The 19686-nt window shown below is 40.3% G+C and overlaps 1 protein-coding gene across 3 annotated transcripts in view; it reads right to left on the bottom strand.

Moving 5' to 3' along the window:
* Positions 1-310: 310 nt before the first annotated feature.
* The window catches only part of mtmr8 (myotubularin related protein 8), a 55597-nt gene continuing 36221 nt past the window's right edge, over positions 311-19686 (bottom strand). For all 3 annotated transcript variants that reach the window (XM_078547434.1, XM_078547435.1, XM_078547436.1), the window contains 5 exons: positions 14302-14351; positions 12185-12385; positions 11310-11438; positions 9498-9624; positions 311-2332 (listed from right to left, as the gene is read on the bottom strand). In XM_078547434.1, the coding sequence (XP_078403560.1) occupies positions 2009-2332; positions 9498-9624; positions 11310-11438; positions 12185-12385; positions 14302-14351 (831 nt within the window). In that variant the 3' untranslated portion in view covers positions 311-2008. The remainder of the gene's footprint in view (positions 2333-9497; positions 9625-11309; positions 11439-12184; positions 12386-14301; positions 14352-19686) is intronic.

Below are 19686 nucleotides of genomic sequence, written 5' to 3'. Positions count from 1 at the left end.
TGTTATTTTTAAAAGTCTGATTTAACTCGCTTCAACCGTACATGCACTGACAGTCAGCAATTAAGTGGTGGGAATTCTTCTCATTTGCACCAGTATAGTCCCCTTTTAAGTGGGTGACCTAGAGGCTGAGAGAAGGGAGTGGTGCTATACAATCCAGGGTTTACAAGAGCCGATGAGCAAATATGTGCACTCCCAATGTGAGCTACAGTAATATCAATCACAATGACTTGTGTATAAGCAATTCCCTTACTTTCCAAATGTCTAGTCAAAGAAATGGATCGATGCAGGGTTTAATAAAATCCTAATCATGACAACTTTATGATTTATTTTATAAAATTCTAATCATTATTCAAATATTTTCTTCAGAGAATATGGTCAGACTTTAAGTAGCCTTGAATAAATAGCCATTAGGGAAACTCAAACTCTACAACATTTTACTTACAATTTTTTACTTATTTGCTTTTGGCAAGACCCCAATAAAAAATCTGTACTGTCAGCACATGACATTGTAACAGATGAGAAATTTGCACATCTGATATTATCTAGGACACACATTTTCATAGGTCATGAGAGCTCCTCCCAAAAGAATTGTAAAGCATGGCTTCTTAGCTCTTTTAGTTCCTTAGTGTGCCCAATAAGGATTCGCAAAGAGATAGCACTCTAGCTGAGATTAGGTTAGTTGTTTAGTATCCCAGAAAATGACAAAGAAACTTTGGAAAAGGAAAACCTAGAATTTCACTTTCAGATAATAAATCACAAAATATATCAAACATGTTAGAAAAAAGCAAAGCTTTGACAACCTACATATATAATAGATTAGAAAATAAACTTGAAGGGATGTTTCCATATGATCTCAAAAGAAATCAGCGCTATTATGGCAAATAAAGCACCAAAACTACTTTTAAAGCAGGCAAAATGTGAAGTAATAATGTCTCACAATCACTCAAAGAGCTGGAAAATATTTTGCCATGAGCAATACTGTTCATAAAAAAAATAGAACAGGACAACCCAATGAGAAAAATTGTCTTGCAAAAACAATAAAGTGAAATGCAACCTCTTCCAGTGACGTAGCCCATAAAGGGTCTCCCCAAAGCAGGCTGGTTCTAACCCATGGCCAGAAATCCATGGATCAATCCTCACATCCCCTCTGTGTGCCCAGTTGCTTGATCTCAGTTGAGGCAACAACTGGCCTTAAAAATCTGCCAGAGCTCCTGTCCCTAATTACAATGCAGTGACTCTTGCTGAGAAATGCATGTGGCAGAGAATTATTGTAAACTTAATTAGACTCAAATATCAATGGAGAATAACATGTCTTGTTGGATTATACATCAAATGGGCACTTGGGTAAGATATCAGATGTGGCAGCATGGAGCCATTTCTGAACAAAGGTAATAGAATGGCATGAGGGGAGAAAGCTGGACAAAGAAATTAAATAGGAAAATTCAATCATAATCTGTTTATTCATTAGAAAGTATTTAATCTAAAACTTTAAGAACTTTCAATTTAGAAAACATATGTACAAAGCAGCCAGTTTAGGTTTCTAAACAGTTTACCACACCCAACATTGGTTTCTTCAGCAATAATACTCTCAAACACTACAATTAAGCTACTTATTGAGATTGGTCCTTTAAAGTCTAAGAAATACAGTAAGACAAACTTCCAATAACTGGACAGATTATAGCATCTGAACTTCGCCGCTAGAAGCATGCGAGGAATTCAGGTGGAAAATAACGCAATTTCCCATCCATTATGGACGTGCCCAAATTTCAAAATGGACTTTTGGCAAGTGAGGATCCATACCAGGAGCGTGATTTTGTAAAATGTTCCCTTTGAAGTACATCCTGATATTGAAGCAGTCAGGTTCCCTGACAGATGTTGAGCAATCTTCCCTTTGTTAAAAAGCTATTTGTTGGCATTTTCCCTTTCTGACACTTTTGCAGAGTGATATTTTATATCTAGACGGATACACTTGTGAACAAAGACTTACAAGTTCTTTGGAAATAAGTAATTATTTTTCTATTGCATCTTGGGGTATTTGATGGTTTTCTTCATCGACTTGTACGTTCAACTTGACTAACCCAGGGCAGTCAATGTTATTCAAAGTAGACTGAGGTGTGAAAGATGAGTCTATCACATTGTCCCTCTCTTTGCTCCCATCAGAAATAGTTTCTATTACCTCTTCTGAGCCATTTGCTAACAGAATTTGCTGTTCTTCCATATAGTCCTGAGGAGCACCAAGTACTTGTGGCTGGGAGGAATCTTCCTCAATGGAAAACTTCATAGGTAAGATAAAGGTAGTATCAGAATGTGACTCATCCTGTAGAGTTAGTTTCTGGAACATGAAAAAATAGAACGAGGAATGAGAAAAGTAACAATGCACGTTTACTTAACTCTATACACTAAAATACCAATTATAAATCAACATATAATAATTTACATATTAGTCAAGTGTTCTATCTTTTTCCTAAAATAGCATTAGGGATACAAGCTGGTCAGCATTGATATGATTATTTTTTCTCTCTACTTTAAAGGCATGTCGAGGATACAATTCAAAGTGATCCAAATGGGCAATAGATTTCCCATAGTCAAAGGCTTGGTCTAGAAAATCTAATTTAGCAATTAATAATGAACTTTGTATTTAAACTGATGTGTAACAGGTCAGATTTTCAATAACAGTGTGACAGAGTTCCAAAGGCAGAAGAAACTGTGTGGAGTTTTTTTTTACTGGCAATTTGTGCTCTTTTTTGAATGGCTACTCTTCCTGTGTTCCTGGTGTAATCAGAGAGTCTGGTTGAAGCACTGGCACCAATCCAGCTGCTCACCAGACACGGAAGCAGTCACTGTCAATGACAATAGTTCTTACAGAATTATGCAAATGAGACCAACGTTTTTGACATCCCAATCTGCCACTATGTTTGCTATTTGCCTGTCCATTGCATATTATGTGCAGAAAGGAAGTCTGTAATTGAAAAAGATTGTAACGGTAAGGTGGGCGGGCAAAAAAAAAACTGCATTTTTGATGGTACTGACTTAGCATTCTGTGGTTTGCTTACGCCACTGTCCAATTGTCTCACGGTGTTGCAAAAGGTTAGCATCCATTTACAATTTCATACCACATTCATCTTTCGGATGAGATGTTAAACCCCATCTGCCTGCTTGGGTAGATGTAAAAGATCCTATGGCACTATTTCAAAGAAGAGCAGGGGAACTTTCCCAGTTGCCTTGGCCAGTATTTATTCCTCAATCAACATTACAAAAAACAGAAAATGCTGGAAAAACTCAGCAGGTCTGACAGCATCTGTGGAGAGAGAAACAGAGTTGACATTTCGAGTCCGTATGACTCTTTTCTCTCTCCACAGATGCTGTCAGACCTGCTGAGTTTTTCCAGCATTTTCTGTTTTTGTTTCAGATTTCCAGCATCCGCAATATTTTGCTTTTACAAAAAACAGATTATTTAGTCATTATCACACTGCTGTTTCTGAGAGATTGCAGAATGCCTACTGGCTGCCAGGCTTCCTACATTACAAGTGACTACTTGGGAGGTGCTTGCTGCCTTACAGCGAATAAAGGTAGATAAATCCCCTGGGCCTGACATGATATTCCCTCGGACCTTGAGGGAGACTAGTGTAGAAATTGCAGGGGCCCTGGCAGAAATATTTAAAATGTCCTTAGCCACGGGTGAGGTGCCAGAGGATTGGAGGGTAGCTCATGTTATTCTGTTGTTTAAAAAAGGCTCCAAAAGTAAACCAGGTAATTACAGGCTAGTGAGCCTGACGTCAGTAGTAGGTAAATTATTGGAAGGTGTTCTGAGAGATCGGATATATAATTATTTGGACAGGCAAGGGCTGATTAAGGATAGTCAGCATGGCTTTGTGCGTGGTAGGTCGTGTTTAACGAACCTTGTAGAGTTTTTCGAGGAGGTTACCAAGAAAGTAGATGAAGGAAAGGCTGTGGATGTTGTCTACATGGACTTTAGTAAGGCCTTTGACAAGGTCCCACATGGGAGGTTAGTTCAGAAGGTTCAGACACTTGGTATCCATGGAGAGGTTGTAAACTGGATTCGAAATTGGCTGTGTGGGAGAAGACAGAGGTAGTGGATGATTGCTTCTCAGACTAGAGGTCTGTGACTAGTGGTGTGCCTCAGGGATCTGTACTGGGACCATTGTTGTTGTCTATATCAATGATTTGGATGATAATGTGGTGAATTGGATCAGCAAGTTTGCTGATGACACTAAGATTGGAGGCGTTGTGGACAGCAAGGAAGGCTTTCAAAGCTTGCAGAGAGATCTGGACCAACTGGAAAAATGGGCCAGAAAATGGCAGATGGAATTTAATGCGGAAAAGTGTGAGGTGTTACATTTTGGCAGGTCAAACCAAGGTAGGACATACACAGTAAATGGTAGGGCACTGAGGAGTGCGGAGGAACAAAGGGATCTGGGAGTTCAGATACATAATTCCCTGAAAGTGGCGTCACAGGTGGACAAGGTTGTAAAGAAAGCTTTTGGCATACTGGCCTTCATAAATCCAAGTATTGAGTATAGGAGTTGGGATGTTATGGTGAGGTTGTATAAGACATTGGTGAGGCCAACTTTGGAGTATTGTGTGCAGTTCTGGTCGCCTAACTACGGGAAGGATATCAGTAAGATTGAGAGAGTGCAGAGAAGATTTACTAGGATGTTGCCGGGTCTTAAGGAGTTGAGTTACAGGGAAAGATTAAACAGGTTAGGACTTTATTCCTTGGAGCGTAGAAGAATGAGGGGAGATTTGATAGACGTTTACAAAATTGTGATGGGTATAGACAGAATAAATGCGAGTAGGCTCTTTCCACTTAGATTAGGAGAAATAAACACGAGAGGACTTGGCTTTAGGGTGAAAGGGGAAAGGTTTAGGGGGAACATTAGGGGGAACTTCTTCACTCAGAGTGGTGAGAGTGTGGAACGAGCTACCATCTGACGTGGTAAATGCAGGCTCACTCTTAAGTTTTAAGAATAAATTAGATAGATACATGGATGGGAGAGGTCTGGAGGGTTATGGACTAGGTGCAGGTCAATGGGACTAGCGGAATAATATTTCGGCACAGACTAGAAGGGCCGAATGGCCTGTTTTCTGTGCTGTAGTGTTCTATGGGTTCTATGGTTCTACATTTCAAAAATTACTTCAATGGTTGTAAAGTGCTTTGAGACAGCCAGTGGCCATGAAAAGCACCATGTAAATGCAAGGAGTTCAGGTACTTTAAACAGGGTTATTCTCAATGGAGCTGGAATGTCAAAATACCATAGTTGCTGCTCTAATTTTCTTCATTGCATATGAAAAAAAAACTTCAATTTTTGGAGTGCAAGACTAATTGTCTGTAGCTGCTGACACCCTGTAACAGGATCACATTTGTTATTGTTTCCGTTAACCTTAAGATTGGCAGGATGTTAATTAGTTGTCATCGGGGTTGCACCTCAATTCTGTGAGACAGTTTCCATCAACAGTTTGCTAAGTTTGTTCAGTAAGTACTGAGCCATTCACAGATAGTTAGGGGCACTAGTGACTTTAGGGTTTCCATGCTTCAGGGGAAAAAATTAAGAGTAATGGTTCCCAATTGTGATTCAGCAATAAATCACTGGCAATGTGTGAAAGTGGACATGTACAGAAAGCTGCATAGCTTGCTGAGACATCTTGCGAATATGATAACTTACGTGATTTGAATTTCTGTGGAAAGTACCGTTGTGAATGAAAATTTATTGGACAGAAAAGGATCCTTCAAAAGAAGAGATGAAATTTCTCTCTCAATAGCAAAAACTGTAATGAAAAATGGACTGCCTTTAAAGAGATGGTTCAGGTATTGTCAAGTTATATTCCCACAAGGAGGAAAGTTAGGGCAACCAAAGCCAGAGCTCTCTGAATGACGAAAGAGATAGAGAGCAGGATGAAACAGAAAAAGAGGGCACATGGCAGATGTCAGTTTGATAATAAGTGAAAGACAGGCTGAATATTGAAAGTTCAGAGAGGAAGCGAAAAAGGAAATGAGAGAGGCAAAGAAAAGACCGACAGCTGTCATGATCTGTGACTCCCTGGGTGTTAAATTAACATTCTGTGGAGATTGTAACATTTAAGGCATAGGATGACCAATGCTTGTTACATTAGTTCCTGCCTAGAAACAAGGATGGGACCCTCAGAGTTGATAGGTCACTAGATCAGTTTAAGGATCAGTGAACAGCTCTTCTTGAGGTAGTCAGTTTGAGGCAGACTGCCAGCCAACAAGTGCCACAGAGACAGGGACAGGCAGAGGTCCCAGTTAAGTTGAATTAAAAAGTTAAAGGACTGTGGGGAGCAGACTTTAAGTAAAGGGGGCCATTGGGACAAAGGTACCCCTCTTGGAGCAGTGGTGTTCTGCTTGGCACGGCCATAGATCTGAAAGTGTGCTTGTAAGCTAGTGTTAAGTGCACTCAGGAATCCAGGGAGAAGGAATCTCGGAAGGCGAGACTGAAACCCTGTGAGGTGGGCCATTGTTAAAGCCATCCAAGTGGGAGCGGTGTTTGTAGAGAATTTCAAGGCAGAATCTTCAAAGGTGGAGATTGGCAACCCTCGTGAGAAGGGCGAAGTTTCAGGAGATTGGCTGACTCATAGTGGGACTAACATCTGGGTGGTTTGTTGAGAAATCCATAGAATCTGTTTTGGTTTCGCCTGACATGTACTCTGTAGTGTGGTGTGTCCGACCACAGTTCATCTGTTAATTCACATGTAACTCATCCTTACCCTGAATGTTAGAGTATAAGATACATATTGTAAATTTTCATCTTTCTTAGCTTCAAAACCTGTGGAATCTTGTGGTTTTATTCCAAAAGCAGGTGTCTTGAATCTCAACCTTTATCTATTTTAAACTAAATGTTATTGGTTCCTAAGCAGATTTCCTCCCACGTCCCAGGGTCTGGCCAAGGATCGTAAAGCAATCAACATAAAATAGAATCCAAAAAGTCTTATACAGGCATATAAATAATTAAAGGGGAGTAAGAAAAGGGGTGGGGCTGATTATGGATCAAAAAGGGGATATAAGCATGGAGGCAGAGGGCATAGCTGAGATACTAAAATTAGTACTCTTTGCCTGTCTTTACCAAGGAAGAAGATGCTGTCAAACTCACAGTGAAAGAGGAGGTAGTTGCAATACTAGATGGACTAAAAATTGATAAAGAGGAGCTAGCAGAAAGGCTGGTGGTACTTAAACTTGACAAGTCAAACAGGACTGGGTGGAATGCATCCAAGGCTGCTAAGGGAGGTAAGGGTGGAAATTGTGAAAGTATGGGCCATAATCTTCTACTCCTCCTTACAGACATTGGTGGTGTCAGGGAGATGAGAATTGCAAATGTCACACCATTGCCCAAAAAAAAAAGGATGCGAGAATAAACCCGTCTAAACTATATAATAAACTATAGCCTAGAAACTATAGGCTGGACACTTTAAATGGGAGAGCTTTTAGAAACAACACTCTGGGATAAAATTAACAGTACTTGGACAAATGTGGATTAAATAAGGGAAGCCAGGATGGATTTGTCGAAAGCAAATTGTGCATAATTAACTGGATTGAGTTTTCTGACAAGGTGAACATGGAATTCCAAAAGCATTTGATAAAATTGGGTGGGGTGGGCAGGGGGTGTGGGAGGGAGACAGGAAAGTGGAGTTAAGATCACAATCAGATCAGTCACGGCGTTACGGAATGACGGAGCAGGCTCGAAGGACCGAACAGGGTGACCAACCATCCCGTATTTTATGAGATCCTCCTGTAATTGAGGCAATTGTCCTGCGTCATGGGCTGTATGTTGCCAGGACAATATTTGTCCCATATTTCAGCCCTTTAAATTTAGCGTAAGCACAGTATGCATCTGCACTGCTCTTGATCTGACACGTCCTCTAAGGTTATCACAAGCAACCCCCTCATCTTCACCCACTGCCACAGGTTCATTTCCCCTTATAAGTTTGTCAGCAACCCCTGCCCACTCGTATAGTCCCCATGCCAAAATGTCCCTTAATATTTTCCCTGAGAATTAGTCACCCTGGGGCCAAATGGCCCACGCCTATTTCTTATGTAAGATGCTATTTAATACACTTGGCGACAAAGCTGAAGGCCATGGAAAAAGGGCAGTGGCAGCATGGATATGAAGTTGGTTTAGTGAGAGGAAACAGAGTAGTGATGAATGGTTGTTTTTCAGGCTAGAAGGTGGCATACAGTGGGGTTCCCTGAGGTTGGTACTAGGGCCACTGTTTTTCTGGATATATATTAATGACCTAGACTTAGGAATAAATTTCAAAATTTGCAGATGGCAAAAACTTTGAAAGTATTGTGAACTGTGAGAAGGATAGTGATAGGCTTCAAGAAGACACAAACAAGTTGGTGGAATAGGCGGAAACGGGGCACCACACTTTAGCAAAGATGTGAAGGCTTTAGTGAGAGTGCAGAAAAGATTTGAGAATAAAAGCAAAATATGCAGATGCATTAAAAACAGAAAATGCTGGAAAAACTCAGCAGGCCTGGCAGCATCAAGAGGAGCTGTATTGGACTTGAAATGTTAACTCTTTCTCTCTCCATAGATGCTGCCAGACCTGCAGAGTTTTTCCAGCATTTTCTGTTTTTATTTTTGAGAATAGTTCCAAGGATGAGCGACTTCAGTTATGAGGATAAGTTGGAGAAGTTGAAGTTGTTCGCCTTAGAGAAGAGAATGTTGAAAGGAGACTTGATAGCAGTGTTTAAAATCATGACAGGTCCAGACAGCGTAGATAGGGAGAAACTGTTCCCATTGGAAGAAGGGTTGAGAATCATAGGGCATTGATTTAAGGTAATTGGCAAAAGAACCAATGGAATAAGTGGTTAGGTTCTAGAGTACGCTGCCTGAGTGTGTGGTGGAGGCAGACTCAATTGTGGCTTTCAAAGGGAATTAGATAAGCACCTGAAGAGAGAAACTTTGGAGGGCTACAAGGAAAGAGCAGGCAGTGGGACCAGCTGAATTGCTCTTACAGAGAGCCAACACAAACACAATAGGTCATCCTGATTCTTAGAACAGCATGAATGTGAATCAGACACCAAATGAAGGCAATACTGTACAGACGCAGTAATTAACACAAATGAAGATTTAAAAAAATAATAAAAACCTGTGCTATCACTGTTTGTTCTTTAAGATGCAAAAAACTGCCTTGTGGTAGAAATGTTAGGACAGGGAGTAAGGCTCGTTAGGCTGTACTAGCCAGTTGCTAACAGAAAAGAGGTCAGTGCATGAGACCCCAAGGTTATCTGCACATAGGCAACAGAATGGTCCCACTCAATCACATGATGGAGGGGGATGTACGCAACAGGCGTAGAAACACTGGCTGTAGAACACAAGCACTGTGACCAAATGTAGCACCCTAACTCAGTACAGAATGCAATCTGAATCTAGGGCCTTTGATTTATATGACTTGGTAAGACACCAAGCAGTGCCTTGTATCATGGAGCCCCAATAGAGCAATTTTAAATTTCTTACTTGATTCAGATCTGCTACAGTTCCCTCCAGCTCTATTTTCTGTTTCATTGAAACATGTAGACAATCCAGGACCGACTGTCTTGGATGCATTCCTCTATCAAAACGGTTATACATACCACACCAGAATCTTGATAAGAAAACAGATTAAGTCTTATAAAGATAGTGGCACTTCAGCAAATGGCAGTAAGCTTTTGCAACAAAAACACCATTAACTGCTGCTAAACATGTATTAACGGCTGAGGATTTTCAAAGAATATATAAATAAATAAAAACTTACGAAAAAAGAACCTCAGAAGATAAACTTCTTTTTATTACAAATCAAAAGTATGACAATAAAAAATTAATAGTCAACATATTAGGAGCTCAATAAAAGGAGACTTCATTTTTATGAAATGACTATTAAAGTCACTCAACCCATCACGATTGCATAGTTTGTAGATGGTCCAATGCACCAAACCAGATGTGCTGGACATGTTGACAATAGCCATGGAGTTTGGCATTCCATAAAGGAGAAAATAATATCAGATGATTCACAGAGATACTCTCACAGCATTAGCTTAAAAGCAAAGGAGGAAAATGTTTGCCAATTATTTTAGTTGAAGGACAACATGTGATGCAAGTGATTTTTTTTCCCAAATCCCACATTTGACCCATGTAAAAAAAATAGGGAAAGAAAATGATTTCAATCAGTAGGAAGATAGATGCCATCAAAATAGAACTTCCTTACCAGATGCAAATATGTTATATAAAGTTATCAAAAATGGTGTAGTTTCTTAATTTTCTCCCTTCCTTAAGATGCTGACTAATACTGGATATGGTTTCATAGGTGCTGGTCTCACTCTGGTCAAGTGGCCATTCTTCATGTATGAGTCTTATTAAAATGTGAAGAGCAATATGGCGAAGCCAAAACACAGATACACATATTGACCCCAATATTTACTTTAGGGCCAGGATGAGAGCTGGCAGGTAAGAGCTGGAGTGGAGAGCCAGGAAGGTTATCAGACATCCTGCAGAAAGTCAACCACAGGATCTCTTTCACAGTTTTTTTTTCCCCCCAACAGGTTTTCCACCAGTCAGATCGACAGGGTGGGAAAACAGCCGAGGATCAAACGCTAGGTAAGTCTGACATTGTGATGGGTGAAGAAAACCGGACATCATCTGAGGTAGGGGTGAGCCAATTGTAGCAGTCTTATTTCCTGCAGGAAAGTTTTTTGGGTCTGGAGGAAAGACTATTGTATCTCCTGGTCCACAAGCAGTGCTTTAAAGGCACATACTTTATAGATACAACCTTCTTGGCTCCTCTTATTTGCCAGAATTCCTGAAGACCAGGAATTTCAGTATCCACAAGTTAAACATAAAAATGTTGTTGAAGTGATGGCATGCAGCTTCCTTAAAAGATTCAAGTGATCAATTTGCCTCCTGACAGTAGGTTGGTTGGTTACCCAGCCTTTCCCCTCAGCAACCTGCCTCCATCGGAAGTGGATGGGTTGAAGATAGGTTTGAGATTTTGAAATAATTTGCCTTCCCATCCACCACTCCTTGGGGGTGTTGCTGGAGCATGATCAACTAATTGATAGGCACAAGACCAATTTTAATAACCTTACTTTCTTCTCCATCTATCTCCCAACTCACTCCCAAGTGCAAGTCTGGTTACAATGGGCTAACTCAGCGACAAAATATTTTAGCCAAATGGCCTACTGTTACACAAGATACTGCTTTCAATTAATAATTGATCAAGATATCATTTTCAAATATATTTGAACACTGTTGCAAATACTGAAAAAAAGTTTCAGGTTCCTGAAATACACTTACTTGAAATTAAAAGGTGCAGTATTGGGCTTCAATACAACATTTACTGCACTGGATTTATATAGGGGATTCTGGTAGAGGTATTGCTTCTCCAATAGGAATGGCCACAAGGAATAAGTCTTCTCTTTAAGTCTATAACCACAAAAAAACAATTTCTAAAGTCATACCAGCAATCTAAACATCTAATTGGATTGGACATTTTAAAATTTATAGTGCAATCTCAAGGTTTTCAAATTATTTGAAAACAAACACAGTAACAACTATAAAAATTGACATTTAAGTACTACCTCCAAATCAAATTGACCCCTTTTCTCCTGAAAGCACCGAAATTTTACTGAGAAACAGTTGCCCAAGCTTTGCAGCTCAGTTACTTCATCCAAATTGCCACTTTGCAAATGTGAGCCTAGTCACCAACTATCAACCACTCAATTGTGAGGAGCATCATAGGCACGACCAATCACAACTTCACATGTCATGCATATGGATGCATGTTCAAGGTGAGAAAATTATACAGCATTTAGGAGTGGGAGTTGCTTTCTAGTCAAGGCTGTTGCATTTTCTGTAGCACCCTCATTGACCTGGCTAAGATCAGTTAACTCAGCACATTTCAGGAGTTCTAGTTTTATTTCCTCCTTTAGGTTGTCATTTCAAATTAATTAACGCTAGTCAAGACATTTGTTGTATTGGGATAGGCAGTTTATAACTAGCCATTAAAATATCGAAGCAGGACCCAGAGCCAATTCAAATCACGTTACTTACGACAAGTGATAGCTAAACACAACATTAGTTTAGCAATAAACATAAATTCACTAGGGCTTTCTGTACCATAAAGGCTCTAGGTCTAACTTATTTATAACATGGACAGTCTTAACGCTCACTTTAACTCTTGACGTTCTTTCTGGCAGTTTCCAATGAAGTTGCCAAATTGACAGGAGAAGACATGGTCATGGATCTCCAGCAGGTACTTCTCATTAAACTCAAAAGCACACGGAAACAGTTCCATCAGATGCCAGGTGCATTCAATAAACTGGGTAAATACAGGAGAAACTTCTTTCGGGTCACCCTCTAGATGCCCACATCTGTGAAAGGTAAAAAAGAAACTGAGTGTCTCCAACCTTACATAAAATTAAATCCATGATTGAAATGATACTTATTTTCCCCTCCAACCTACTTCCCTCCTGACCTGAAGGACTGAGAGATGTTTTCACATATGATCTGAGACCTTGCCAAAGTTCATTCTCTTTACATGAAAGCCTACATCACTGTAGGCTGCTCAACTGCCCAAGCTCAATCCTGTCCTCACTCAAAGTACATCCACACATTTTCTTTGCAGGAAACAATGGATTGTGATCAGGAGCAGGGACCTTGGATGCACCACCTCCAACTCCCTCTATCCCCAAAACAGCTTGGGAGTTTAATATATACAGGAAAGACTTATCGAACAGCGCCTCATTGGAGCTATTAGGACAGGTGACCAAAAACTTGGTCAAAGAAGTAGGTTTTAAGCAGTGTCAATAAGGAGAAGCAGCAAGGCAGAGAGGTTTAGGGAATGAATTCCAGCTTGGCAGCTTAAGGCATTGTTGAAATGAAAACTGGCCATTCACAAAAAAGCCAGAATTGGAGGAGCACAGGTATCCTGGCGGGCTGCAGGGTTGGAGGAGGTTACAGAGCTCAGGAGGGATGAGCCATGAAGGCAGTTGGAAACAAGGATGAAAATTTTAAATTTGAGGCTTTTCAAGATTGGCAACCAACAGGAGGGATGGGTAAATGGGACTTGGTGCAAGTTACAGGCAGAAGAGCTTCGGATGAGCTTAAGTTTATGGAAGGTGAGTTACCAGCCAGGAGAGGCTTGGAACGGTCGAGTCTAGAGACAACAAAAGGCATGGATGAGTATTTCAATAGATGTGAAGTAAAACTGATTAAATTAGAAATATCTGAATAGTAAAGAGACCAAATTAGGCCTGACTTTCTGCCCCTGTAACACAGCATTAGGACTCCACCAGGCCCTGCTGAAATACAAATTTACTGGAACAAAAAGAAACATTTGTATTCGTAGAAAGAACACATCATATTACTAAATTCACACAATATATTAATATTAGAGAGTAGTGTACATAAGAAATAGGAATAGGAGTAGGCCATTCTACCCCACAAGCTCTCGAGTAGGCAGGCAATAGTTATTTTATGCCAACAATATATCCCAAACTTCAAGTATTGAGAAAGGAATGGTAAGCAGAGAGCATCTCCCTCTTCTTCAAAATAGTACCGTATCATCTGCCCTTTCAAGTGGACAGGTCCACAAGATCAACAATCTTCATTGCAGTACCTTTTGCACTCAAGTACAGGAGTGGCATTAGAACTTGCACTTCTGACCAGAGCGAGTGTACCACCAAATGAACAAATGTAACACAACATTTGGAATAATTGGCAAAACCCACAAAACTATTAGTCACACAAGCTTGAATTTTCCTTATAGTTACAACTTCTTTTTTGCATCACCTCCAACTCTTACTGAATACAACTTCACAGACATTGTTCACCCATTTCACATGGGAGGCTCAGTAGTTGGAAAGAATGACTGTAAGGTGAGGCGGGGAAAGAAACAGGAAGAATGAGCATGTGAGCAAGAGAGAGAGGAGAGTTGAGAGGAAAGGGTATTACAGCTGAGCGAGATCTCATCCACATTCAACGTCCAACCATCTTTATTTTTCAGCAAGAGTCACTTGACAGCAATCAGGAACAAATTTCTCCTCTAGCCCAAAAGCATTTATGGTACCTCACTACTGCCTTGATTGAGATCAACTAATTAAGCAGGTACCAGAAATTAGACCTGGAATTTTTTGCCTTGTATGACTTTAGTACTAGACTTCTGACTAGACCATGTGATGGACACCTTTATCCACTAGGATATCAAGGGAGCACTACCATTATTTTTCAGGGAAGCTAAATGGATCAATACACAAAACACAATTACCAATGAAAAAGCATTGCTTACCTTTGGGAGAATTTGTGTCCCATTGAGATCCATTCTTTTTCTACAAGAACCTTGAAAAGTGTAAACATATAATTACAATGGTACAATCGCGAGATATGAGTATTTCTTGTTGATAACCTTCCTAATTCACCAGCAATGGAATACACGATTTCCTTTTATATTTCAATCAGCAATTTAAGAGCTGTACCACATTTTTGTATTTACATCAATTTAATATTCCTCGGAAGTATTTTATTTCTTTTTAATTTTTTGCGTAAAAGGCATCCTTTTTAGCTCAGGCTTTGGCTTCAAACTTCCCAGCAGTTCCCTCATTCTAAATCTGGAAATGTCAAAAACTGTTCGATCATGAGCAGAGCTTCCTCCTCAAAAGCTATTCTGTTGCTAAGACCATCTTCTTTTACTCCTAAAACACTGCCAGTCTACAGCCGAAACATTATCAAAACTCTCAACCACACTTAAGGATCAAATTTTCCATGGATAAAAGAGTGTGAGCAGTGGGACACAGGATAAAAGAGCGCAAGGAGAGCGGCGGAGACACAGGATAAAAGAGCGTGGGGAGAGCGGCAGAGACACAGGATAAAAGAGCGCGAGGAGAGCAGCGGAGACACAGGATAAAAGAGCGCAAGGAGAGCAGACCTGCGTGCGAAGGGCAGCGGCAGCGCGAGATAAAAACTAGCAGCAGAGAGCCCCCTCAACCTGTTTATACCTGTCAGAGCCAAAGTGTGACATCACAGGAAAACAGGTAGGTGATTGTTGGGTATCTCTTCCGTGTCTCTTTTGATTGGCCAAGTGGTCTAAATCAGGAGACATCATTACAGCTGAAGAGTACAGTTAAGAAGTTCACGTTTAAAATATTTAACACCCAAATCAATTAACTAAATAGAATAGAGACGGCTGGACAGTTGATGTGTTGCAGCTGTAGTATGTGGGAGCTGGTGGGCGTCAGTGCAATCCATGGTGACCACATCTTTGTGGTTGTGCTGAGGGATTACGAGCAGCTCAGGGCTAAATTAAAAAGCAGAACCACAAAGGTAATAACCTCCGATTACTACCTGAGCTATGTGCAAATTGGCATAGGGTAAATAAGATTAGAGGTAAATGCGTGGCTCAAAGATTGGTGTAGGAAAAATGGGTTCCAATTCATGGGGCACTGGCACCAGTACTGGGGAAGGAGAGAGCTGTTCCGTTGGGATGGGTTTCATTTGAACCACGCTGGGACCAGTGTCCTGGCAAATCGCATAACAGGGTTGTAGATAGGACTTTAAACTAATGGGGGAGGGGTCCATTGAAGGGGAGTTTTAAAAAATCAAAAAGAAACGAGAGAGCAGAGGTGCAGCGAAGTGAAGAGGCGAATGATAATCAAAGTGTGACAGGAAGGGACAGAAAATATAAGTAGAAGAGTACAACAGAAATTAGAACCAGAGTGAGTAATAATGGCAAAACGCTTAAGGCTTTTTATCTGAATGCAGGTAGTATTTGTAACAAGATATATGAGTTGATGGCACAAATATAAATAAATTAATATGACTTGATAGCTATTACAGAGACATGGTTGCAGGGTGAGCAAGACTGGGAACTCAATATTCAAGGGTATTCGTCATTCCAGAAAAATAGGCAAAAAGAAAAACGAGGTGGGGTAACTTTCTTAATAAAGGAAGGTATCAGTGCGGTGGTGAGTAGTGATATAGGTGCAATAGATCATGCTGTGGAATCAGTTTGGGTGGAAACAAGGAATAACAGGGGAAAGAAGTCACAGGTGGGAGTCATCTAAAGGACCCCGAAGAGCTGCCTCACTGTAGGACAAAGTATAAGTCAGGAATTATGGAGGCGTTTAAGAAGGGCATTACAATTGTTAGGGGTGATTTTAATCTGTATATTGACTGGGCAAATCAGATTGACAGGGGTAACATGGAAGGCGAATTTGTAGAGTGTTTCTTAGCACAATACGTTGCAGATTCTACCCAGGAACAGGCTATTTTAGATCTAGTAATGTGTAATGAGGTAGGATTAATAAGAGATCTCGTAGTTAAGGATCCTCTAGGGGGTAGTGGCCACAACATGGTAGAATTTCAAATTCAGCTTGGGGGCGAGCAACTCGTATCTCAAACCAGTGTCCTCAACTTAAATAAGTGCAATTACAGAGGTATTAAGAAAGAGTTGTCTAAAGCAGGCTGGGAAAATAGACTAAGAGGAAGGTCAGTGGATGAGCAGCAGCAGACATTTAAGCAGATTATTTCATAAAGCTCAGCAAAAATTTATCCCGGTAAAAAAGGACTCGATGAGAAGGATGAACCATCCATGGTTAACAAAGGCAGTCAAGGAGAGTATCCAATCAAAAATTAAGGCATACAAAATGGCGAAAACTAGTGGTAGGCCAGAGGATTGGTGAGTTTTTAGGAATCAGCAACGGATGGCTAAAAAGCTAATAAAGAGGGAGAAAATTGATTATGAAAGTAAACTGGCAAGAAATATAAAAACAAACAGCAAGAGATTCTATGGGTATATGAAAAGAAAGAGTGGCTAAAATGAGCATGGGACCCTTGGAGGATGCGACTGAAGAATTGATAACAGGGAACAGGGAAATGGCAGATAACTTAAACCAATATTTCGCGGCAGAGGACACTATAAACGCCCAAAAGTATCAGATAAGCAAGGAACTAATGGGAGACAAGTCGCCAGGATCCGATGGCCTGCATCCAAGGGTTTTAAAGGAAGTGGCTGCAGAGATAGTGGAGGCATTCCACAAAATATTCCAGAACTCACTGGATTCTGGGAGGGTCCCAGCAGATTGGAAAACCGCTAATGTGACGCGCCTGTTCAAGAAGGGAGGGAGACAAAAAGCAGGAAACTACAGACTGTCAACATAACATCTGTGGTTGGGAAAATGCTACAGTCCATTATTAAGAAAGAAATAGCAGGACATTTAGAAAAGTTTAACTCAATCAAACAGTCAACATGGTTTTATGAAAGGGAAGTCATGTTTGACAAATTTGCTAGAGTTCTTTGAGGATATAACAAGCAGATTTGATAAAGGGAAACCGGTAGATGTAGTGTATTTGGATTTCCAGAAGGCATTCAATAAGGTGCCACATAAAAGGTTATTACACAGGATAGGAGCTCACGGTATTGGGGGTAATGTATTAGCATGGATTGAGGATTGGTTAACACACAGAAGACAGAGTCGGGATTAATGGGTCTTTTTCAGGTTGGAAAGACGTAACTAGTGGAGTGCCACAAGGATCAGTCCTAGGGCCTCAATTATTTACTATCTATATTAATGACTTGAAGGAGGGGGCAGAGTGTAATGTATCCAAATTTGCTGAAGATACAAAAATAGGTGAGAAGGCATGTTGTGATGAGGACATAAGGAATCTGCAAGAGGATATATACAGGTTGAGTGAGTGGGCAAAAACTTGGCAGATGGAGTTTAATGTAGGAAAGTGTGAGGTCATGCACTTTGGTAGGAAGAATCAAAAGGCAGACCATTATTTAATTGGAGAAAGACTCCAAAGAAGTGTAGCACAAAGGGATCTGGGTGTTCTTGTGCATGAAACACAACGTTAACATGCAGGTGCAGCAAGTAATTAAGGTGGCAAATTTTGGAATTTTGGCCTGTATTGCTAGGGGGTTGGAGTTTAAAAATAAGGAAGGCTTATTACAGCTGTGCAGGGTGTTGGTGAGGCCTGGAGTACTGTGTACAGTTTTGGTCCCTGTATTTAAGAAATGATATACTGGCATTGGAGGCAGTTCAAAAGAAATTCAGTAAGCTAACTCCTGGGATGAAGGGGTTGACTTAAGAATGGCAAAACTGATTAGGCCTTTTTTCATTAAAGTTTAGAAGAATGAGCGGTGATCTTATTGAAACATAAAAGATTTTGATGAGCTTGACAGGGTAGATGTTGAGAAGATGTTTCCACTAGTGGGGGAACCTCGAACTAGGGGACATAGTTACAGAATAAGGGGACACTCATTTGAAACTGAGATGCGAAGGAATTTCTTCTCTCAGAGGGTAGTGGATGTCTGGAATTCTCAACCCCAGAGAGTTGTGGAGGCTAGAACACTGAAAGAGGAGGTAGATAGGTTTTTGAAATATCATGGAGTTGAGGGCTATGAGGAGCTGGCATGAAAGAGAAGTTGAGGACTGGGGCAGATCAAGCATGATCTTATTGAATGGCAGGCAGGCTTGAGGGGTCGAATGGCCTATTCCTGCTCCTATTTCTTATGTTCCCATGCTTTACTTGCAGTTCTCCGTGCCTCATTACCTAACATTGATACAGCACTTTGAAACCTGCAACCTCACACAATGGGACCCACTCTCATCACTCCACTCGTCATCCTCTCAATCTTACAACCACATCCTCTTCCAGTTTTCGTGATGGTGAATACTGTTCATTCCCCTCCATTCTTGCTTGTCCATTTTTTCTTGTATTATGCCACTTTTCTGGAATTCTCATATCATCACTTCAGCTTGCCATCTTATCCCCAACTACAAAAATCCCTCCATTTTGGCTGTGCCTTTAGCCTCCTCAATTATTTTTCCTAACTGGTGGCTATCCTTTTCTACTTTGAAAAACACCCAACTTATTTTTTATTTAAAAGAAGAAAATGTACTTCCACAATGTAAATTGTTATAGTTTAAAGTGAAGGAAATTGTAGGATGAGTACTTTCTGCTCAAAAGTAATCATCTACTGGTCAGGATCGCACACTCAACCAAAAGCATGGTTCACAAGGGGTGACAAACTCACATGGACTTCTTTATTATTTAAATGTGGTCTTAGAAACTTATATTGAAAAAAATAACATGAAATACACAGACACAAGATTTTTCCCTATACACACACACGCTGCAGTAAATTCCTGTGTCAACATTTATAAATGAAAATTGCTCATATACCTTGTTACACTATAATTACATCCTTCACAAGTGGTAGAGCTGCAGGGTAGGTTGTGGTATAATTAGAGGATAAGTTCACAGCATAGGGCAAAAACATTTACACTAAGCCTAAGCTTTTGAGACAGGGGCCAAGTATAAAAAAAATTCGAAGCATAGGCAATTCAATGCATAATTTTTGTCATGTTAAATTTGTCGTCCTTATCTCAAAAAAATTACATAAGTCACAATAATTTATCAGTCATTAACCCAATTAACCCATGCAAGAACTATGAAAAAACAAAGCTGCCAGGATACAACACAGCTGGAAAGTCACCATGTATTTACTTTAAAACTAATTAAACAATTCCATCAACAATATCTGCTCAAGGAAGTGGTTTGCAAGCTTCTCTGTCGTGACCTCCCTGGGGATCTCCTCTCCAAGCACATGAAAGACAGTGCCAGGTTTTTGCAGTAAAAATAAAAGTGAGGCTGTCAGTGCGCAACATTATTG

This window comes from Cetorhinus maximus, chromosome 8 (genome assembly GCF_964194155.1).
Source record: "Cetorhinus maximus chromosome 8, sCetMax3.hap1.1, whole genome shotgun sequence".
In the NCBI taxonomy this organism is placed as follows: Eukaryota; Metazoa; Chordata; class Chondrichthyes; order Lamniformes; family Cetorhinidae; genus Cetorhinus; species Cetorhinus maximus.
The sequence above is the reverse complement of the archived record's forward strand: the minus strand, read 5'-3'. Positions and strand labels throughout refer to the sequence as shown.